Here is a 24,549-nt window from a genome sequence, read left to right as displayed (position 1 = left end):
GAATGTGTAAAATTCTTCGCGGCTCGCAAGATCGCCGCGGTTCGGACCCTTGGTATTGATCTAAGCTCTCAAAAATCAAAAGAATCAATTTTTCCAGAAAAATACCATTCTGCGGCCCAGAATGCGGTCGTAGATCTAGTATGCGGACCGTATTTCTGCCGCAGAGTGGAACAGAAGAGTTGTCAAACTTAATGTTGAAAATGCGGTCTATTATGCGATCGCATAACCAATATGCGGACCGCATAGTTATCGCATAAGTTCCTCAAGGATTTGTGAAGGTCAGTTCTGCGGTGCAAAATGCGACCGCATAACAGGAATGCGAACCGCATTCCTGTCGTAGACCCGAACAGACTCCTCAGAGTTTTAGGGGAAATTCTGCGGTCCAAGTTATGAATATGAATGTGTTATGTGGTAAAAGTTGTGGAACCGATAGTGGAAAGGATTTGTAATCAATGCAATCGAAACAAATGTGGTAACATTATATGTGGCTGGTTGTGGAAAACTACCATTGTGATCTAAATTGTGCATCGGCCTATTGAATAAGAAGGAAATGTCATTGATGGTTAAAGAAATCCCTTGTGTATCGTGTTGCTATTCATTGTGATTTGTCGTTGTTGTTATTGGGATTTCATGTTGATGTCCTTGAGATTTGTTGTTGTTATCTTTGTTTATGTAAATTGTTATTGTTGTGGTATTGTTGTGAGTTGTGATTGTTCGGTGGGATCGGGTTGCGCTCCGCAACACGAAGTAATAAGGTGTGGGTTGTGGTGATAAGGGTGGCCGAGGTAATAAGGGTGGCCGAGGTAATAAGGTTGGAAAGCGATCGAAATCGCTATTGAAATGAAATTATGAACAAATTGTGAAATTATTGATGTGGAAATGTGGAAGGGGAAACAGGAGAGATTGTAAACTTATTTGGTTTGATCGTTCCTTCTTTGTGGATTTGATTGTTATTTCTATTACAATTACATACTTGGCTATGGAGGGGAGATTGTATACTTGTTTGGCTTAATTGTTTCCTCCTTGTTGATTTGATCATTGCTTTTATTACTGCTACTTACTTTTTTATGGTTCGAGTTTACTTGGAGCAAAGTTTGTTCATACATACCAGTACAATTCAAATGTACTGACGTCCCATTTGCCGGGGGCGCTACATTCGTGTTATGATTGTAGGTGGATCCGTAGCAGGTACTCCAGTCCACCGATCGTAGCTCCCCTTCGTCATCCATCAGCTTTTTGGTGAGCCCCTTTCCTCTCGGGGCCCTGCGTGGCTTAGGCCGCTTGTTTCCGAAGTTTTATTTTGATCTTTGTGTGAGGTATAGCCGGAGCCTTGTTACCGGCAAATACTGTATTATCCGTTGTACTTTTAGAGGCTCCGTAGACATTAGATGTGGATTAGAAACTTATGTAAATCCGTGTTTCATGCGTTGGGCAACAAATTGGTGATTTCATTACTATTATGTAAGTATGTATGCTTTGTAAATTAAAAAGTGTTCTTAATTAATTATATGGCTAATTCTTGGAAAATTGAATAAGGAAACCGTGGGGTAACACGCGGGTTAGGAAAGGCACCCAGGTCCGCTTGACTGGGGCTACCCGGTCAGGCGCCGGTCATGTCCCTTGAATTTGGGGCGTGACACCTCACTTTTGGAAGCTTTTGGGTCAAGATTCTTCTCTTTGTAAGCTTTATGACATTAAATACTCTTTTGTTTTTGTATTGTAGTATGAGTAGCTAACTTTAAATACTAAGGTTGTGGACCCTAAATGGGTGTTATGTTAATGGGTGTTTAACATTGAATATATATATAATGGTTGGTTGATATTTATTCACTTCTGATTCTTCATTTATTGTTGGTGGTTGCAAACATTAACAAAGTGCCATTTAATTCTTACTTTGCTTGGGAAAGTGGGTTAGAATTTGGTAGAAGTAAATATCAAAGACTCAAGGCTTTAAACCTTGTTTAATAGAATCGCTTAGGAATAAGTGGGTTTTATTTGGCATATATTGATGGTTCTCAATTCCAGCTCTTTTATATTTGGGAAAATTATAAAGAGAAAATACTATCTATTTATTGGGAAATATTGGGTAGTCATTTAGGCATCATTTGCATATCAAAAGGACGTTCCATTAGAAATATATCATATTAACACCGATAGCATTACACTTCATTAAAGGGGCACAACCTTGGTTTATTTAATCCAATTAATTACACTATCAATATTCCAATTAGTTGTTACTTCAAAACAAACTCAACCCATACTCTTGTTACTATAAATCCATTCTCTTGTTACCGTTAACTGAATAAAATTACAACTTTAGTCGAGCAACACACTATAAGAGTAACCTTTTCACACCTATTCCCTGTGAGATTCGACCCCAACCTTGTTGGGTTATAATATTTGACACCGACCGCCTTACACTATTTATTAAAGTGTAATTTGAGCGTATCAAATTTTGGCGTCGTCGCCAGGGAATACGATTTTGAAATTACTATTTAGTGTGTACTTTACTTAACGTCTATTTCTATTGCATCACACTTTTCTTTCTTCGCTTGGTGTTGATAGGAAAACATGTCAGAATATGGTGATGATGTAGAGGTAGAAATGGGAGACAATCCTTTCGCAGACATCGAGGAGTACATTGAGGATACTAACGCTATTGTGTCTCCTGCCGTTGGCGCTGCAATATTTAAAGTGGAACACGATTTAATTCTTATGCTCAAGGCAAAAGGGCTCTTCAGAAGTTCCACCGATGATGATCCAACGCAACACCTTAGGATTTTCTTGGGTGTGTGTGCAATGCACAAGCAAAACAATGTCTCTGAAGATGCCCTGAAGTTGAGATGCTTCAAGTATTCTCTAGCTGGGGATGCAAGGAAATGGCTCCAGAATCTGCCACCCAACTCTATCCATTCTTGGCCCGAACTTGTCCGGGCATTTTTGTCTAAGTGGTTCCCGCAAAGTAAGAAGTCGGAGTTGCGGGATAAGATCTTCTTCTTCAAGCAAATACATGGAGAGCAGTTGCATGAGTCATGGGACCTCTTTAAATTATATTTGGTGAGGTCTCCAAACCATGGTTTTCCGGATTCCATGTTATTGGAAAATTTTTATATGGGTTTAGATCCTATGAATCAAGCCATTGCCAAGAATGCAGCTGACGGATCTTTCATGGACAAATCATTTGCAAGAGTGACACAAATCCTAGACAAAATGTCTAATCACAACCAAGCATGGCACTCCGAGGATACTACCGGTGGAATTACGTATGGTTCTCCTTCCTTAAACAATATGCTCAAGAAAAATCAAGAGAGAGATCAGGTGATTGCAGGGCTTGCTACAAATGTCAATGTGTTGACAAAGATGTTCACCGCGAATCAAACAAAGAAAGTGAATGCAGTGGAAGATGTGCAGCCCATATTAGATGAGAATTTTGAGGAAGAATATTATATCAACAACCCTCAAGGAGGGTATCAAAGGCAACCCTACCATGGTGAAGGGCAACAGAACCAATGGAGGCCTAACCCGCAAGGGCAAGTCAACCAACAATGGAGAAAAGATCAAGGTAATTCGCATCAAGGAAATTGGAACTACAACAACAACTTTGCAAACCGTAGCTCCAACCCGTATGTTCCCCCAAAAGGTCAATATACAAATCAAGGGTCGTCAAGTGAATCTAAGTTAGAAAGCTTGCTTGAAAGAGTATTGCAAAACCAAGAAAAGTCTGACGCATCCATGAGAAACATGACCGAGCTTGTTGGCTCTCACACTGCATCTATTCAAAAGTTGGAGATGCAAATGAGAGACCTTTCTAGAGAGCAAAACCCAAAGCAAAAAGGTCAACTTCCTAGTGATACTATTGCAAACCCAAAGGGTGGAAGTGGCTCAACTTCTCACGTCATGGAAATAACTACTCGAAGTGGGAAGGTTCTACAAGGAGAAACTGAGCAAGCGGTTGTAAGGGAAGAAGCTGAACAAGAAGTTGAATCGGAAAAGCAAAGGGTTGTTGAAGTTGAAAGGGTGCCAGAAAAAGAGAAGGTGCAAGAAGTGAACCAAGAAGAGGTAAAGGAAAAAGTGAAGGAGACATCAAAAGCTCCACTCCCTATTCCTAGACCTCCTCCTCCTTTTCCTCAAAGACTTGTGAGAAGGGTTGATGATAGTAAGCTTGAGAAATTCTATGACATTCTAAAGCAATTATCGGTGAACATTCCATTCTTGGAAGCTTTTCAATAAATGTCGGGGTTTGCCAAATATTTGAAGGATTTGATCACCAAAAGAGGACCACAAAGAATGAGGTGGTAAACATGACTCACCGGGTTAGCTCTATTATTGCCATGACCCCTGTCCAAAAGAAAGAGGACCCGGGAGCATTTACTATTCTATGCACTATCGGGGCGCGTGACTTTTCAAGAGCCCTTTGTGACAATGGGGCTAGCATTAACTTGATGCCACTTGCCATTTACAAGCAAGCGGGATTAGGGATTCCAAGGCCAACAAGCATGAGATTACAAATGGCCGATCGTTCCATTAAGCGACCGGTAGGAATTGTTGATGATGTGATTGTGAAAGTTAGAGAATTCCATTTGCCCGCTGACTTTGTAATTCTTGATTGTGCGGTTGATAAAGAAATCCCTATCATTTTGGGAGACCATTCCTAGCCACGGGAAGAGCACTTATGGATTCGGAGCGGAATGAAATTAAATTCCGGGTAAATGATAAAGAAGTCACATTTCAAGCGAGCAAAGGTATGAAGTTACCCCATGAGTATGAGAGCATTTCAGTGATAGATGTTTTTGATGAGGTGGAAGATGTCGTCGAATTGAAAATGGAAGAACAATGCCTTGATGAGGCATTGACGGCTATCTTGGTAAACTTTGATGGTGAAGACATGGATGGGTACATGGAGTCGGTAAATGCATTGGAGGGTCTTGGATCCTACACTTATACTCTGGCAAAGCTTTCTCTTGACTTGGAGAATCGGGCCACACCCCCCGCAAAGCCATCAATCATTGAGCCACCACAACTAGAGCTCAAGCCACTTCCGCCGCACTTAAGGTATAAATTTCTTGGCTCTAATGATACTTTACTGGTAATCGTTTCGTCTTTGTTAAATGATGTGCAGGTAAACCAATTGTTGGAAGTCTTGAAAGAGTATAGGAAAGCCATTGGATGGACAATTGCGGACATCCGTGGGATTCCCGCGGGAATTTGTGAACATAAAATCCAATTGGAGAGCGAGACAAAGCCAAGTGTGGAACATCAACGGCGGTTGAACCCGTCAATGCAAGAGGTAGTAAAGAAGGAGATTATCAAGTGGTTGGATGCCGCGGTAGTCTACCCCATTGCCGATAGTTCGTGGGTGAGCCCAGTACAATGTGTGCCCAAAAAATGGTGGCATGACCGTGATCGAAAATGAGAAGAATGAGCTCATTCCAACGGGAACAGTGACCGGATGGCGGGTTTGTATGGACTACCGGAAACTTAACAGTGCTACATGCAAGGACCACTTCCCTATGCCTTTTATTGATCAAATGCTTGATCGGCTAGCGGGGAGGTCATTCTATTGTTTCCTTGATGGGTATTCCGGCTACAATCAAATTAATATCGCTTTGGAAGATCAAGAGAAAACTACCTTCACTTGCACGTATGGCACTTTTGCTTTTAGCCGGATGCCCTTTGGCTTGTGCAACGCTCCGGCCACGTTTCAAAGGTGCATGATGTCCATTTTCTCTGACATGGTAGAGGACTTTCTCAATGTTTTCATGGATGATTTCTCGGTGGTTGGTGATTCTTTTGAGCACTGTCTTAACAATCTTTGACAAGTGCATAAGAGATGTGAAGAGACCAACCTTGTGCTAAATTGGGAGAAGTGTCACTTCATGGTTGACGAAGGTATTGTGTTGGGGCACAAAATTTCAAAGCATGGCATTGAGGTCGACCGGGCAAAGATTGAAATTATTTCCAAGCTTCCTCCACCTGCCTCCGTGAAAGGTGTTCGAAGTTTCTTGGGTCATGCCGGGTTTTACAGGTGCTTCATTAAGGACTTCTCCAAGATTGCTAATCCTACGTGCAAACTCCTCGAAAAAGATGCCAAGTTTGTGTTTGATGAGAAATGCCTTAAAGCTTTTGAGGAGTTAAAGGAAAGACTCACCACGGCACCCATTGTTGTCACACCCGATTGGCAACTTCCTTTCGAGCTCATGTGTGACGCCAGTAGTGTAGCCATTGGAGCAATGCTTGGCCAACGTCACAACAAAGTTCTCCACCCGGTATACTATGCAAGTAAAACTCTCAATAGGGCACAAATGAACTACACGGTAACTGAGCAAGAGCTTCTTGCCATTGTTTATGCCTTTGAGAAATTCCGGGCTTATTTGTTGGGGTCCAAGGTGATAGTGTACACGGATCATGCGGCTCTTCGCTATCTCATGGCAAAGAAGGATGCAAAGCCTCGATTGATTAGATGGGTCTTGTTGTTGCAAGAACTTGACTTTAAAGTCAAGGATCGCAAGGGTACTCAAAATCAAGTGGCGGATCATTTGTCAAGGCTTGAGGAGGCTGGGAGACCAAAGGGAGATCTTGAGATCAACGATGCATTCCCGGGTGAACACATATTGGCATTATCTAGCACTTTTGCTCCTTGGTATGCCGATATTGCTAACTACTTGGTTAGTGACCTTATCCCGGACGGACTGGAATCATATCAAAGAAATAAGTTTTTGAGATACTGCCGGCAATACTATTGGGAGGAACCATTCTTGTTCCGTGTTTGTGCTGACAATATTATCAGAAGGTGTGTTCCCGAAGAAGAGGTTATGCCAATTCTCAAGGCATGCCATGACTCACCGGTTGGGGGTCATCATGGAGGAAATCGAACAGCGGCTAAGGTTCTTGAATGTGGTTATTATTGGCCCTCCATCTATCATGATGCCAATCAAATGGTCAAGGCTTGCGACCAATGTCAAAGGGAAGGTTCAATCTCCAAGAGGCATGAAATGCCAATGCACTTTGTGATGGAGATAGAGATCTTGGACGTATGGGGGATTGACTTCATGGGTCCCTTTGTAAGCTCTTGCGGAATGATATATATCTTGGTAGCTGCGGACTATGTGTCCAAGTGGGTTGAAGCAGTTGCTTTACCAAACAACGAGGCAAGGAGTGTGACTGCCTTCTTGAAGAAAAACATATTCACTCGGTTTGGCACTCCTAGAGCCATTCTTAGTGGCTGTGGATCTCATTTCTGTAATAAGGCTTTTTCGGGGCTACTTGAGAAGTATGGCATCAAGCACAAGGTAGCCACACCTTATCATCTGCAGTCAAGTGGTCAAGTTGAGGTTTCCAACCGGGAGATCAAGAGCATTCTAGCAAAAACTGTTAACGCAAATAGGACCGACTGGTCAAGGAAGCTAGATGATGCATTATGGGCATACCGCACGGCGTACAAGACCCCTATTGGTACTTCTCCTTATCGGCTAGTCTTTGGTAAAGCATTTCATCTACCCGTGGAATTGGAACACAAAGTTATGTGGGCGTTGAAAAGGATGAACTTAGACTGGGCTGAAGCTGCAAATTTGAGGTTAACACAACTCAATGAAATGGAGGAATTCCGGTTTCATGCTTATGAAAGTGCAGCTGTGTACAAAAAACGGATGAAGTTTGTCCATGACAAGAAGATCTTGAAAAGAGAGTTCTAGGCGGGTGATTTGGTCTTACTCTTCAACTCAAGGCTCAAATTGTTTCCGGGCAAGCTTAAATTAAAATGGTCCGGTCCATTCAAAGTGGTCAATGTCTCTCCTTATGGAACGGTGGAATTAGAATCAGAGGATGGGTCCCGGTCATTCAAGTTAAATGGCCAACGCATCAAGCACTACTTGGGAACAGATGGAGAAAAACACTTGGTGGAGCAGCTGGCTCTCAAAGATGGTCCATGTCCGACCATTGAGTGAATTCAAAGGAACATCATCCTCGTCGTGCCGCGACGTTAAATCAAGCGCTTCATGGGAGGCAACCCATGTGTGGTAACACTCTTTTGTTCTTTGAATTTTTAATTTTTGATAGATAGATTTATTTGAGCAATTTAAAGTGTGTGTTAGAGTGCAGGGGGTTCAAAAAGTCACAACACTTGGTAGGGATGCATAAAAAAATGAAGAAAAACCACAATGTGAAGTTTGCTGCAAGAATGCGGTCGCATTTTCACTATGCGGACCGCATTTTAACCCCAAACAAAAACAGAAAGTTTGGCTAAAATGTGGAAGAAAATGCGACGAGGTGGTGCACTCTGCGGGCCACATTTCACTTATGCGACCGCATTGTGCACCGCATTTATCACTCTTCAGCAGGTCACCTGACCCTACCGCATAACACATATGCGGTCGCATTGTGTGTTATGCAGTGCCCTAATGACTGCAGAATTGACAAGACACGGCCCCCAAACAAAAGCATGCTTTCTCAGCCCTAAAAAGGGCATCCTCCAGTCGTCCCAAGTCAAAAGCAAAGCGATCAAGGACGGAATCAGATGAGCCAAGCCCTTCCCAGTCTGAAGAGGAGGTGCTTTTGCCTGATGTTGATCTACTGGCTGAGGCAAGAAGGAAACAAGGAGATGACTTCCACCTCCGCTTTAGGGTAGAGGGGTCCATGCAAAAGTATAAAGAAGGGCTCCTCAAGCGAAAAATCCCGCCCGAGAAGCAATTGAGTCTGAATGGGTTGAAAGACAAGTATCCCCACATCTTGGAGAACATAAATAAGAGAAGATGGGGGTCCTTCACTGAGCCACCTACTGAGTATAATGAATCCCTTGTTCGAGAATTTTATGCGTCATATGGGGCCTCCAAGACTAAGTACCATAAACGCAACAGAGTTTTCACTGATGAAGTGCTTGTTCGGGGGAAAACTGTCTTCTGCAACATCAATACCATTAATGAGTTGTACGTCCCAGGTTGGAGTGATGGCACAGCTGAATATGATGCAAAATTTGCAAACAGGGAAAGTGAGCGAGGCTGGATTGCTTCGGTGATCGCAAAAGGGACTCCAGCTTGGATCAATCCTGGGCATAAAATCTACAAAGAGAGGTTTTTAAGAGAGGGTCATTTCTGGCTCAGCTTTTTTACTTCTAGATTGATACCGACCCAGAACGAGACTGAGATGGCCATTGAAAAAGCTCTTATCATTGCATGTATCATGGCGGGAATCAAGATTAATGTGGGCGCGCTGATATTCCAAGAAATAGGGATCCGGGCAACACAGCATGCTACTTCACTTCCATTCCCTTCTTTAATTACAGCCCTCTGCAAAGTTGTGAATCTCCTTGTCAATGAACACTCCGACAGGACCGGAAAGGAGACACAGGTCATTGATATCACTAGAATTAGTGATGCTGTTATCCCACCAGTGGTTCCTATTCAGGAGCATATTATTGAAGAGCCTTCAGTCTCCCAGCCCACTGTGACCCCTCAGGCTACTGTGGCATCATCTTCCACTTCCGAGCATGTTTCTCAATCCACCACTGTCCAGCCTGCTACGGCCATTCCTGTTGTCTCAAAGCTTGGTTTATTGGCTCAGCATGCAAATGCCAAGGTAGACCAGATTTTGAAGACCTTGCCCAATCTCATAAAACAAGCCCTGACTCCTATGCAATCCTCAATGACAACCCTCTAATAGCAACAGTCAGTGTGTGAGGATCGTTTGCAGCAACTTGAGTTGAGGGTGGAGAAGATAGAACGGGGTGAAGTTAGTGGGTTGCCTGGACTCAAGGAGGAGGTTGCTTCTATGAAGACCGAGCTCCAAAAAATGCAGAACTTGGAGTTCTATCTATCATCCCTCCTTCCCACAGATGGTGATCAGGTTACAGGCACAGCACATCCGGACTTGGGTCTTGACTTCTCCGCACTGATGACTGATACTGCCCCTCTTACTGCCGGAGCTTCCCAGCCTAAAGCTCATCCAGCCCATATTATGATCCATTCTGGGGAGGATTCCGGAAGTTCTGGTAAGTCAGAGGATGAGGAGGAAGATGAGGGCGAGGATGAGGAAAGTTCTGGATATTCAAGCGATGATGGCCCTCAGGATAAAGGCAAGCAGATTGCGGATGATACTGTCAAGGATACGACTGTTGAGGATGCTGCTATTGAGGAAGTGGAGGAAGCAGACATGCAGAGAGCGATCCAGCAGTCTCTAGTAGACTTGGCCAGCCCTGTTGCTCCATCAGCCACCCAGCCAACAGTGGGCGAAACTAGCAACTCACAAGCTCCAGCTCCAGCTCCAGCTCCAGCTCTGGACCAGCTTGAGATCACCACTCCATTAGTAGAGGTTCATGTTCAGGCCGAGCTCTCATCGGTTCCAGCTTCCACATCCGAGGGTGACCCCTCCGGCACTTAGCCAGCTGTCGACTCCCGTATCACTTAGTGTGCCTCAGGGAGCCCCTCAAACTCTTATCTCTATTCTTATGCATTGGGGACAATGCATACTTTTAGTTGGGGTGGATGGCAGTATTGTATATATTTTTGTGGCATCGGGAACTGTTGTATATATTCATGCCTTTTTGTTATAATCAAACTCATGTACTCATGTATATTCTGTGTTCCGTATATGTTAGTATGATTTATGTACATGAGTTGTGTTGTGTAGTTCGTGATGATGTTCATATTGGTGTTTCATAATTTCAGTGCATAAGTCATGGCACCCTTGTGAATATGATACCGTTGTCCATATAAAAAAAAAAGCAACAAAAACAAGTAGATAGTAGTTAGTAATGAATTCCCCTTGGTTTTTCTTCTCCCGGTTCTTTTCTAAGGGTGTAACAGTAGAACCAGAATAGTAGAATGAATCGTACTGACCGGTTTGGTGTAACTGCCTAGTATCAAGCATGTGTGTTTGTACATAGCGTATACCCTTCCATATAAACAAAAAAACAAAAAACAAAATGAGAACAACTGTGTGAACTTGAGGCTCGCTCTGTGACTCTATGTCGACCTAGAGTTATACATGTGTCTATGATGAAAGCTTTGAGTTGCCAAGTGTTGACTCGAAAGCGTCAAACTATGTGAACAAAACAGTCAGTGCCCCATGTGTGTGTGAGTGCTCTGTGTGTATATAATTCATGTGTTTGCTGCTGTCATCTAGAACTTGCCCGGTTCGTTTTTCGACACTTATAATAATTACACTTGGTTGGAGGAATGACCTTAGGCTCTCTTTGTTTTATTTGCAAAACCTCTTTAGCCTTTCAATCCTACCTTTGCATAAATAATATCACTAGTACCCAATTTGAGCCTTTAAACCTTTTCTTTGGCCAACTCACTACAAACCTTTCCCCTTTTGTAAAATAATTCCCTCTCTTGAACCTGTCCCTCCTTGAACATTGAGAATGAGGCTAAAAGCCTAAGTTAGGGCTGGTGTCAAAGTGGAGATTGGTGAGGTTGTACATTGAGTCTAGGACCACATGCCTCAAAGTGTTTGTATTAAATTATTCAAGCTCCAAAAGAAAAAAAATATATGTATATTAAAAAATAAAATAAAAAAAAAGAGAGAATATGTGTATACATATAAATTATGGAGCCTCGAATAAAGTTAGAAGAGGTATGTAAGGTGGTTCTATATTGGAAACTAGATGCAAATGAGGCTATGGGGGTTTGAAAAGAAGCAAAGTGCAAAAGAATGAAAAAGGTGAGTAGTGTTCGAGGAGGGTGAAGTCACTTGTATCCAAATGCTTATCCAACCCTTCCCTAAACCTACATTACAAGCTTAAAAAGTCCTTATGGGACCTCCAACCGAGCGTTCTTAGAAGTAAGCGACGAATTAAAATAAGGGCAAGCCTATGGTATGGTATGTTGTAACACTTGAAACTCTTTTCTGAGAGTGAGTGTATTTGTGAATTTGTCCCCTTTTGTTGTCATTGTAAATATTGTGATTTTGGGACCTTCTTTCTAGTGAGGGCATATGAACTGTGGAGTTAAACAAAAGTTGAGTTTTTCAGTCAAATGCAGTTGCACTCAGCTGAGGGTAACATTTTGTCGCAGTGTCTATAACATTTTGCCGCAGTGTCTGAGGCTCAAGGTTCACAAGTTGATTAGTTTTCCTTGTATATATTGTCGGTTCAGGAAGGGTAAAACAATTGAAGATGCATGCTTTAAGTACTAGCAACTAACACCACCCGTGGTCATTATTGTTTCATGTTTTGTAAATGAAGTCTAGAATAGGTTAGTGTTGTTTTAGTTGCTTGAGGACAAGCAAGAGTTTAAGTTGCGGGTGTTGATGTGTCGGAGAATTTCGGCACATTTCAATACTAATTGCTTAGATTTTAGCTTGTTTTAGATGCAATTATCTCCTGTACTTATGTAATTTCAGTGTTTTTTGCAATACATAAGGACTAAGGACCCAAGAGCATGGAAATGAAAGCAAAAAGACAAGAAAAGAGCAAAATGTAGCAAAAATGCGGTTCTGCGATGCATTATGCGATCGCAGATCACTAATGCGAGCTGCATAACTGACACTCACATCGCAGACAAAAGCAGAGTTCTGGGAAATCTCAAGTCAAGAATGCGGTCCATTATGCAACCGTAGAACCTGTCTGCGAGCCGCAAAGTGGACCGCAAACCAACCATGAAGGTCGCTGAAGGACGAATGTGCGATGCAAAATGCGATCGTATTTCTGCAATGCGAACCGCAGAACTGGAATGCGATGAAGATCTGAAAACTAGGGTTTCAGTCTGCGATGGGGACGTCCAAGATGCGGACCGCATGTACGCTTTGCGACAAGAATGCGGTGGCATTTCTAACCTGAAAGGGTATTTTTGTCCGTTTTCTGTCCCAATTTTCAGTCCACTATAAATAGTTTTATGATGGTTTTGTGGGCTCATCTTGTCTAGTCTTTGAACTACATTCCAAGACATTAATATTCCTCACTTTTGGAAGCTTTTGGGTCAAGATTCTTCTCTTTGTAAGCTTTATGACATTAAATACTCTTTGGTTTTTGTATTATAGTATGAGTAGCTAACTTTAAATACTAAGGTTGTGGACCCTAAATGGGTGTTATGTTAATGGGTGTTTAACATTGAATATATATATAATGGTTGGTTGATATTTATTTACTTCCCATTCTTCATTTATTGTTGGTGGTTGCAAACATTAACAAGTGCCATTTAATTCTTACTTTGCTTGGGAAAGTGGGTTAGAATTTGGTAGAAGTTAATATCAAAGACTCGAGGCTTTAAACCTTGTTTAATAGAATTGCTTAGGAATAAGTGTGTTTTATTTGGCATATATTGATGGTTCTTAATTCCAACTCTTTTATATTTGGGAAAATTATAAAGAGAAAAATACTATCTAATTATTGGGAAATATTGGGTAGTCATTTAGGCATCATTTGCATATCAAAAGGACCTTCCATTAGAAATATATCATATTAACACCGATAGCATTACACTTCATTAAAGGGGACACAACCTTGGTTTCTTTAATCCAATTAATTACATTATCAATATTCCAATTAGTTGTTACTTCAAAACAAACTCAACTCATACTCTTGTTACTATAAATCCATTCTCTTGTTACCGTTAACTGAATAGAATTACGAGTTTAGTCAAGCAACACACTATAAGAGTAATCTTTTCACACATATTCCTTGTGGGATTCGACCAACCTTACGTTGGTTAGTTATATTGTACACGACAGCCTTACACTATTTATTAAGTTTAATTTTGAGCGATCACCTTGTACATCATGAGTTATTCAGGTAGCTTCCTTTGTGAATGAGTTCTTTCCTTGTTCGACACAGGCCATTTCAGCATTTCTTCTTCACTTCTTTGAACTCCTGCACATGCATATTAATTGCATCATTAAAACATGATCTAACATGAAAGAGCAATTAAAAGAGCCGATTTTAAGTAAGGAGTTACAATGCTAAAAAAAAGAAGGGGGGAAATAAAGAATGGGGGGTCCTAGGTTTAATAAAATATTGATCACATCAATGCAATACCCGGTAATCACTCCTTAAAAGAGGGGTTACACGTGGCATTAGCGCACCGGTCGTCATATCCATATCTACCCTTCCCACCCCATTAAGGTATTAAAGCGCGGATCGGTCTCGATTACTTATTGCATGCTATTACCCGTCCCATTCCTATCTGTCCCGAAGGCACTTAGGACCACTAATCCTAAAAGGGAGGGATATTGGGCTTATTTGAAGTTTCAAAGGCAAAAATTCTAAGGCGACGTACAAAACATATAAAGACTAAACATTAAAGGTGAAACACATAAACACATAAGGCTCAAGTATACCTCCTTCAAACAAAACAATTCAATAGCATGACTTAAGTAAACAAGTAAGGTCTGGTTCTAAAATATATACTTGAGGGAAGAGGAGACTGTTGTATTGCAGCAGGCCTGGCTTATTACATGACTCAGTTAGGAAACAGAATCGAGCCTACCTACTGATTGTAACATTTAAACAAATAACATAGGCGAGTTCAGTTTTACTTATATTGCCTAAGTGTTTAGACGGAGTCCTCGTATAGGCATGATATCTACTTAGTTCAGAAGGTGATGAGATAGTAGGACTCAAAACGGATTGTTTGAAATCCTATAGGCGTGTTTGTTGAACCTTGTTAACAAGGGAATTTGATTATTAAAAAGAGATTCATAATGGACAAACTAAATTGTACTGGTTATAGGTTCTGCAGGTGATAATATCTACTATTACTGATTTTAATCCCTAGGAGCATGATATCTAACATTGACTGTGAATGAAGCGAATCAGATTTATTTAAGAATCCCAATAGACATGGTTTCTATATGTTACTGATTTTAACACGTTACTGGGTTACAACTACTTGGGCCCTAAAACATGATAGCTAAACGTGCAGAGTTTTAGAATGAAGTCATATAGGCAGGTTATCTAGGCGTACAGAGTAAATAAATCTCTATAAGCATGATTTCTAGATGTAGTTTGAATTATGCAGAATTAAAATAGTCCTATAGGCATAGTTTCTAAATGCAGTTTGCAGAATTAAAATACCCTATAGGCATGGTTTCTATATGCAGTTTGCAGAATTAAAGTACCCTATAGGCATGGTTTCTACCCTTGACATGCATATATACCCAACCCTTTCCACTAGCCAACCCCAAATGTTTATTACAGATTATTACAAACCAAGAATAATAAATTAGATCAATATACATAAAAATACAACTAGAGGAGGCCCGATTCTTGGTTCCTCCCTGAGCTATAGAATAAACTGCCTTAAGATGCCATTGCTTCAAAGCCTTTTCTCAAACTTGAGTGTGTCAGAGTTCCCTAAGGGCCTTAATTGGACCCCGGGCAATGCTTGTCGATGCCCCCTTTTCTCTAAAGCGAAAAATCGGGTTTACGACATTTGGGAAAGACAACTCTATTCCCGTTTGGGAATTGGGTTTTTTGGATTTGAAGAGTCGCCACCTAATGATTATAGTGCATTAGGACACTTTAAGGAAGAATTTGAGATGGAGAACCAGAGTTCGGGTAAGGGCTAGAAATTATCTCGAGGGAAAGGCGTTAGGCACCCCTCAAGATCCACTAGTGTGGTTCCCGGCCATGTTACAATTGTGACTTTAAGCAAGCAAACATGAGTAGTCAAGCAAGAATTACAAATACAAGGAGGGGTTTTCATATAATAGTTGTAAATAATTTTAAACTAAAACGAATTTAAGGGATCTGAAAATTTACATAGAAAATGGTTTTAAAAAAATTAGAATAAACAAGTAAAGAAAGAGAAATTTTACATAATTGCTAGAATAAGCTAAAATTTAGGAGAAAAAAGCAGTTTTGAAGCAAAATAAGCAAGTAAAGGGAAAGGGGTCCTACGTTTATAAATAATATGGATCACCCCACACAACACCCGGTAACCGTTTATACACGTGGTGTTATCGCGTGGTCATCATATCCATATTTTACCCTTCCCACGCCGTTAAGGTATTAAAGCGCGGAATGTCTCGTTACTTATTGCATGCTAGTACCCGTCCCAATCCTATCAGTCCCGGAGGCAATTGGACTACTAGTCCTAAAGGGAGAGGGGTTTGGGGATTTTTAGGAGTTTTCAAAGGACAAAATACTAAGGCGTCAATCAAAACACATAATGCAAATAAAGGGGGAAGCAAATAAGCAAGTAGGGCTCAAATAAGCCTCCTTAGATCAGATAAAAGCCATAGAGTTTAGCATGTCTTACACGTACTGGTTTGGTCTTAATTAAATAAAGCGACGAGCGGACTGGTTCAACACATATTTTTAGACGGAAGTCTATATTAGGCTCGCTCAAATGCAGTTGTCTAAAACTGATCAGATTGATTAATTAACCCCTTTGTCTAAGTATTGCATAGAATTACTGATTTTAAAACATAAACGGATTATAAAGCAAAGTTACAGAGTAAAAGGAGTTTCAGAAGAGAAATGTACTGTCTTGAAAAGGTTTAACAGAAAAGAAATGAACTTCAGAAGACATGCAGGTTAATTAGGAAAGAATTACGTGAGTCTTCAGAAAATGCAGATTTGTCTAGAGAAGATCCGTTATTTTAGTAAATACTATTTTCGAAAAGTGAATGCTATTTTGAATGAGTGAAACCGGCTTAGGTTCGAAGTTCCTATAGGCATGCTTTCTACGTTAACTGATTTAGACCTTTTAACAGGAGTACTGTAGACATGGTATTTATATGCAACTCTATTGCTAGAAATAGTTGTTTGCCTAATGACATTATTGTATGCAGAAGTACGAATTCATGTAGGCATATTTTCTACATGCTTAGTTGTTGATCCTAATTGTTTGCCTAATGGCGTTATTATATGCAGCAATGCAAATCCCTATAGGCATATTTTCTACATGCTTAGTTACGGAAATCAAATGTCGAATCCTATAGACATGTTTTCTACGCGTGAAGTTGCACAAATCATAAATAAATCCCTATAGGCATGTTTTCTACCCTTAGTGCATAAAAGTAAACCCCCTCCCTTTTTACTAAATCGCCTGAGTTTATACAAATTATTACAGCCCAAAAGAAATAAAAACTGAAATTAAAAATACATCAGGAATCATCAGCTACATCTGAACAGCCTAATTAAGACTTAGTGTATAATAATATGAGATTGAGCCACTTCCGAGATCCAAATTTCCAAGCCTTCTCTCATCTAGGGTGTTTCAGAGATCCAAGGGGGTTTCAGGAACCCCAGGCAGTGCTTACTCCCTAGATGCTAATCAGAAAAAAGTTGTAGTGCAGTGTGGAAGGGCCAGCTCTCAGGTGTCCAAGTTCAGAGGGAGCTCAGGTGTCCCAATGAAAAGCTCACAAGAGAGGGGCAGAACATAAGTTCTAAGAATGAGTGCAAGTGCAATAAAAGGGGGGGTAGGGAATGCCAAGGCAGGCTGGTGGTCATGCCCAACTATAAGGTAGACTGGCACACCCCTGACCAAACCCGTTGGCCAAACATCAGAGAGTAAGGACCTACTGAAGGTCAGGCTATGGCCTGAGCAGTAATTAGAATACTGTCAGGCCAAAGCTATTACTCAACACACATAGTAAGGAAATAGGGATAGGAAACTGAAAAAGCTTAGGGCCCAAAGGGTCCAGTTCATATCCATGGACAATAACTTCAAATATATTTCCATGTTTCTAAACCATAACTTAAAGCACATAAGGGGATATAGGGATGGGATTCATTACAAGAAGTGAGCAGGACATAAGCGTATTGTACAAAGATTAAATGCTTCAGACATGAAAGTAAACATGGACATAGGAACTGGTAAATAAACACATTGGAGTTGAGACTAGAAATAAACTAGAACATACCAGTTTCAGAAAGCAAAGAGAGAGCAGGAATCTTGTAACAAGCCACAGTACAAAATAGCAAGAGCAACTTATGCGTGTGAGTGTGATTTCAAGTAAAGACTCGAGTATATGTCGTCTGTGCAAAGTGCAGAAGGGAAGCCTCTTTCATAGTGTAAAAGAACAAGCAAGAAAGGTAAGAAGACCTTTAAAAAATCAGTCTCAAATATTCTCCCTTAAGTCAGGGGATTCAATTTCAAACGGGAGAATGCAAATAAGGAAAGGGAATTTGAGTAAAATCTGTCATAGTAGCATAAGAAAGGGAAAATACATGAAGTTTATTTAAGGAAAGAACTCAATGGTACTTGGTTTGTAAAGAAAAGGAAAGGGAATCAATCAGACAACTAATAAAATCAAGGTAAACAGGTTTGATTCGAATGAACCCAGTCAGGAATAGGTAGAGGAGGGCTCAAACAGAGAAAATCAGTAGCAATCAGTCAAGACCCTGTCAAAGGAGTCCAAAATCAATCAAGTAGTTGTCAAAACCCTTTTTGAAAGAGAAGTTTCTCATATATAAAGCAAACAAATCAAACAGAAAGCCTAACATTGCAAGGTTTAGGGTCATAAAACAAAAGAATACGAGTTCAGTCATAGATTCGTAATGCGTCTGAAGGTCCAGGGTCCCAAAGTGAAACCCTAATCCAGTTCATCAAAGAAACCCCCAAATTCTAGGGTTTCAAATTGAATCAAACACAGTACGAGAAGGCAAGTGAACAGACTCAAAGAGTCTCATGAGAAACAAACAGATCATGATAGCAGGTTTGAAACAATCAGAGAAGGGAAATCGATTTGAGAGCACAAAAGGACACATATTGGAAACTCGGAACTTAGACAAGTCCAGAGTAGACGAAACATGCTTAACAAAAACACAAACAGAGTTCTGAAAAGCAAAACTCAAGAAACTCAGTAGTAACACACATGGTAGAAGAGTGAGGGAAATTTAACACAGATTAATCATGTGGGCACACATATAAAAGAAAAGAAGGACAATACATGCATAATAGAGAAGGAAAACATGCGAGCAAAATACAGACAAACATCTAAAAGAAAAGAACAGCAAGAATCAAAAGACTTTCAGAAACCCTAATTTGAAATCAAATGATTCTTGAAAGAAAAATTTGGGGAAAACACTTAAAAAGATCCATAGAACACCGATATAGCATAGATCTAAGAAAACAAATAGAGAAGAACCTCGAATGACTTAGGGTTTCTGAGAAACCCTAGAAACGAGAAGGTCTTGGAAGAACAAGTCAGATCCTGGGTTGAAGAGGTCAGGAATCAAGCCTCTAATGCTTGAATACGCCAGAGCATGGCTGGAGAGGCCATAGAACTACAGATCGAGAAGATCTGAAAAGAGAACCATCGAAGTCAGCATTCGAAACCTCTAACACCCAAGGTCTAATGGTGGAGGGGGTGTGTACAGGCCATCCATGGCCTGAGAAGCTATGGATTCCGGTGAGAATCGAAGGGATTAGGGTTAGTTTGGGTGGCGGCGGCTAGGGTATGAGGGAGGTTACAGAGAGGATTGGAGAGGAAGGGGGATTCAAGGGCGGCGGGTAAAGGGAAATGAGTTTAGGGTTGGGGTGTTGGTAGATTAAAAATGGAAAGGGCGTGGGTGAGCCGTTGATCTGTTAGATCAACGGCTGTGATTAAAAGAAAAGACCCGGGCGGGTTATTTGAGTGGGTCAGGGGCGGGTAATTTAGAAATTGGGTCAGGTTTAAATCAAGAATATGGCTGGGGAATTGGGGGTTTGATTTGGCTAAAATTGAAATGTAATGGGCTATGTATTAAATAGCCAATTTCTCCCTTTTAATTTAATTAAAATAGGTAAAAAGATTTCAACAAAAAATTGAAAGCACTGAATTAATTAATAATATATAAAAGTTAATCTAAAAATACTGGGAAAAATTTTATAATTGTAAAATACTATTAATCGTAATATAGGCTACAATTGTAATTTTATGCAATTTAGCTTTAACCAATTTATAAAAAATATGCAAAATCACCTTAATTATATTTTGGTGTAAATATGAGAATAACATAAGCTATTCCCCTAAAATGATAATTTTGGAAAATAATTACTGGATTTTGTTGTATTAAAATAGGCAATCAATTGGTTTAAAAATTAAAAGAAATGCCAAAACTTTTGGGTGTGCTTATATATGCACATATATGCTATTCTGGAAATATTTTGGGTATATAAAAAATATACTTAGGGAAAAATTGGGTATCAACAGCTGCCCCTCTTTACCCGGAAAGGATGAAAGAGTTGTCGGGTAAAGATATGATGGCCAATTTTGACCGGAAGCGGCGATTTGAAAAGAATTTGATCGGGCTCTGGTTTCTCAGCTGCCTACATATCCCTGGTTTTACAGGAATCAGGCCGTATATAGTTCAAGAACCATTGGCGGAACATGCCGATGGAGATTCGAAAGAGACGGGCACGATGTTTAGGGGGAAAGAGGTATTTTGAAGCTTGATCGACTGTGGGAACTGGAGCAGAATCGCTCCTGCTGAGACGGTCGTTGCTAGCCGGTGTACCTGCAAGTGAGTAATACGGGCGTATATCGTGCATAAACTTAAACATGATGCACGTTCCCGTTGGACCATGAATGCTGTCTTTGGACGGTTAGGATGACGTCCTCGGACCATGATGTCCTGGGCCATGAAGCGCAAAATTAAAGGATTCGCAGGCTATGAGATGATGTTCTCGGGCTATGATAATGGTGCCTTCGAACCATGATGTCTTTGAATAATGATGTGGAGGATATAAAGTGGGTCCTCGGGCCATGGCATGGTGTTCTCAAGCTATGAAGATGATGCCTCCGAACAATGACGCCCTCGGACAGTTTGGCGGTATTCTAGCCCATAAAATGCAAGATTTGGCGGTATTTCATCCCATGAAATGCAAGATTTGGCGGTATTTCAGCCGGTGCAGAAAAAATGTAACTGGCGATATTTCAGCCGACAGAAATTTAAATAAAACAGCGATGTTTCAGCTGATGTAAAAAAATGTAAATGGCGATATGTCAGCCGGCAGAAATTTAAATAAAGCAGCGATGCTTCAGCTGATGTAAAAATGTGTAAATGGCGATATTTCAGCCGACGGAAATTTAAATAAAGCAGCGATGTTTCAGCTGATGTAAAAAAATGTAAATGGCGATATTTCTGCCGGCAGAAATTTAAATAAAGCAGCGATGTTTTAATCAATGTAAAAACATAAATGGCGCTATTTCAGCCGATAAGGAAGGATAATTATAAATGGCGATATTTCAGCCGATGCAAATAGAGGTGGCGATATTTCAGCCATGCGGATGGAGACAGTGCTTAGTCTCGAAAGGCATAAAGGTAGCCTTATGCAATGCAAAAATGCAGGATGGAGACAGTGCTTAGTCTGGAAAGGCAGAAAGGTAGCCTTATGCAATGCGAGAATGTAAAAGGACGAGTAGTAGTGAGATTTCTTAGCTAATAGCTGATTACGATATCGTGACTGCTGGGGAGGTTGTGTATGGATAGCAATTACGAACAAGTGATGATTATGAGAAGTTGCATTCTTGAGAAAGTATGCGTACATAAATATTCCTAACGATATTGTAAGTCGAGTGCCTGCATCCAAAGAAAAATCGTGAGTTTTGTAAGGGGGAAAGGCTAGTTCGTTTTCCCCTGGCTTCCGGCGTTACGTATCATTGGGGTAGCGTCGCTAAACAGCAGCAATTCGAACAATAGTTATGCATGATTTAGTAAATATATCGTAAGTAGAAAATAGTTTTCTTTAGATGAACCAATGACTGCGACGTGGTTCAAGACATTGCAACCTCTCTTGCTCCGGAATTTTGAGGGTCCTCCTCAAAATTCTGCCCTAGTTTACTGAGGTGGCATTCCTGGCGATGAGTGGCTGAAAACTAACTTCGGAATTTTGAGGGTCCTCCTCAAAATTCTGCCCCAGTTCCAATAGTAGGGGGAAATGAAATTTTTATTAAATTTTGACCGAACCCATAGGGTTGCCTACGTATACCCTCTTAAACGGGAATCAGGTCAGGCGTAGTTCAAATTATATCATAAAGAAATCATAGGTGGTTACACATAGTATCGTTTTACTGCATCTGAATTGATTGGCTTCGGCCAGACTTCTCCGTCCATCTCTGCAAGAATAAGGGCTCCTCCAGTTAGAACCCGGTGAACCATGTACAGACCTTGTTAGTTGGGAGAAAATTTCCCCTTGGCTTCATCTTGATGCGGGAATATTTTCTTCAACACCAGCTGCCCCGGTATAGACTTCCTTAGCTTAACTCTTTTGTTGAAGGCTCTGGACATCCTGTTCTGGTACAACAGACCGTGGAAAACTGCATTCATCCTCTTCCCATCTATAAGGGCTAACTGCTCGTAGCGACCTTTTACCCATTCTGCGTCATCCAACTCTGCTTCTTGTATGATCCTCAAGGAGGGGATTTCTACCTCGGCGGGGATGACCGCCTCTGTACCATAAACCAGCATGTAGGGAGTTGCTCCGGTCGATGTGCGGACCGTGGTGCGGTATCCCAGTAAGGCGAATGATAACTTCTCATGCCATTGTTTGTGCCTTTCTATCATCTTCCTTAGTATCTTTTTGATATTCTTGTTGGCTGCCTCTACAGCTCCATTCATCTGAGGCCTGTAGGCTGTAGAGTTATTGTGTTTGATCTTGAATGTCTCACACATTGCTTTCATCAAGTCGCTGTTGAGATTGGAACCATTATCGGTGATGATTGACTCTGGGACGCCGAATCGGCATACAATACGATCACGACGAAATCTGCCACAACTTTCTTAGTCACTGCCTTGTATGATGCTGCTTCAACCCATTTAGTAAAGTAATCAATCGCCNTATAAATAGAGTGCATAAACGTTAAGCATGCGAGGCCAAACTATGGAAAAGATAAGCAGCATGCAATAACAGTCAGGTCAACTTCATTAACTTGGTAATAGAGAAAAGAGAGAGTGTCAGAAGCATGCAAAAGGTTAAGTAAAAGGCCCTTCTGAAAAAATATAGTCGAGTTTCAATGATTGTAAGAAACCAAAATCACATAAAGAAACAGATGCTGAAACAAAAGGATTTCAAATCCAGTCAAGCAACTTCAAACAGATGAGTTTCACAAGCAGCTTCAGAAGCTCGAATAGGCCCCAAAGAAATTAGGGTTTTGAAACCAATCGAATTCAAAGATGATGAACCAGTAAATCACACAAAAAATAGTCTCAGAACTTGAATGAACCTAGAATTAGAGACGTAAAACAAAGAAATCAAACAAATACTAACAAAATAGATTCAGAAGCCTCAAAAGAAATTAAGGCTTTTAACATGCAAACCCAAGTAGAAGAACGACATAAGGAGACATAGCAGAACATGTCAAAAATTAGAGAAAGCTTCGAAATAACTTAACAAAAACCCTAATCGGAAAAGGGGGTTTTGAAGGTAGAGTTTTTAAAAGAAACTTTGAGGAAAAAAACATTTGGAAGTTTAGAGCAAACACAGATCTGAAACAGATGTGAGGCCCCGTAAAATTTTTGGCTCAAAACCCAGTATCTTGTGGTGTCGACTCCGAATATGCGTTAGGAATGTGTAGAATTCTTCGCGGCGAGCCTACTTGCCGCGGTTCGGACCCTTGGCATTGATCTAAGCTTTTAAAAATCAAAAGAATCAACTTTCCAGAAAAATGCCATTCTGCGGCCCAGAATGCGGTCGCAGATCTAGTATGCGGACCTTATTCCTACCGCATAGTGAAAGAGTGGTTTGGTTAAATTGAGGTCAAGATGTGGTCCACTATGCGACCGCATAATTGATATGCGGACCGCATTTCTGCCGCAAAGTGGAACAGAAGAGTTGTCAAAATTAATGTTGAAAAATGCGGTCTATTATGCGATCGCATAACCAATATGCGGACCGCATAGTTGTCCCATAAGTTCCTCAAGGATTTGTGAAGGTCAGTTCTGCGGTGCAAAATGCGAACGCATAACAGTAAGGCGGACCGCATTCCTGTCGCAAACCCGAACAGATTCCTCAGAGTTTTGGTGGTAATTCTGCGGTCCAATCTGCGGACCGCATTTCGATTCTGCGATTGCAGAATGCGACCGCAGATCTTGCTCGGCTTCTATTTTTTCTAAATTTTAAAACCCGACCCCTCCGAAATAAAACACCCATCCCCTCATTCTTTAACGACCTTCTGCATAAAAATAAGAGAGAGGAAGAGAGGGTCTTGAGAGAGAAAGTCATCTTCTCCAAAATTTGATTCTTCAAAACTATCCGGGCCGAGAAATTTCAAGCTTATCTTCATCCCCCTTTTCTTACAGGTAAAATCCCTAACCCTTTTCATTGAATTTCTGGTTTAAACTAGGGGGTAGTCTCATGCATGGGTTCTTAAAAATAATGGTTAAAAATTGTGCATGCATGTTTATTAAAACCTAAAACCTAGTGAGAGTAATGGGGTGGGAGCAAAGACTTGTGCAAAGAAGGGGTTGATAACCTAAGTATGTTCGGGTAGTGATTTTGAACCTTGAATTCTAAGCTATGTGTATTAATTTGTGCACTATATTGACGTTGCTAGATTTTTGGTGAATTCGAAGTAGGAATTAAAAAGGAATTCAGCTCCAGGTATGTATGGCTAACTTTGAACTTTGTAAAATCACCTTGCTTGGTGTGCAATATTTGGTGCGTGTTATCTACGTGGGTTATTTGTGAA

General features: G+C 40.8%; 1 protein-coding gene across 1 annotated transcript; it reads left to right on the top strand.

The window, feature by feature from the left end:
- Positions 1-2,571: 2,571 nt before the first annotated feature.
- On the top strand, positions 2,572-4,230 carry LOC109243865. Its single transcript, XM_019410874.1, has one exon. The coding sequence runs from the start codon at positions 2,572-2,574 to the stop codon at positions 4,228-4,230; it is 1,659 nt and encodes a 552-aa protein (XP_019266419.1).
- The last annotated feature ends 20,319 nt before the right edge of the window (positions 4,231-24,549 follow it).

This window comes from Nicotiana attenuata, unplaced genomic scaffold (genome assembly GCF_001879085.1).
Source record: "Nicotiana attenuata strain UT unplaced genomic scaffold, NIATTr2, whole genome shotgun sequence".
In the NCBI taxonomy this organism is placed as follows: domain Eukaryota; kingdom Viridiplantae; phylum Streptophyta; class Magnoliopsida; order Solanales; family Solanaceae; genus Nicotiana; species Nicotiana attenuata.
The sequence above is the reverse complement of the archived record's forward strand: the minus strand, read 5'-3'. Positions and strand labels throughout refer to the sequence as shown.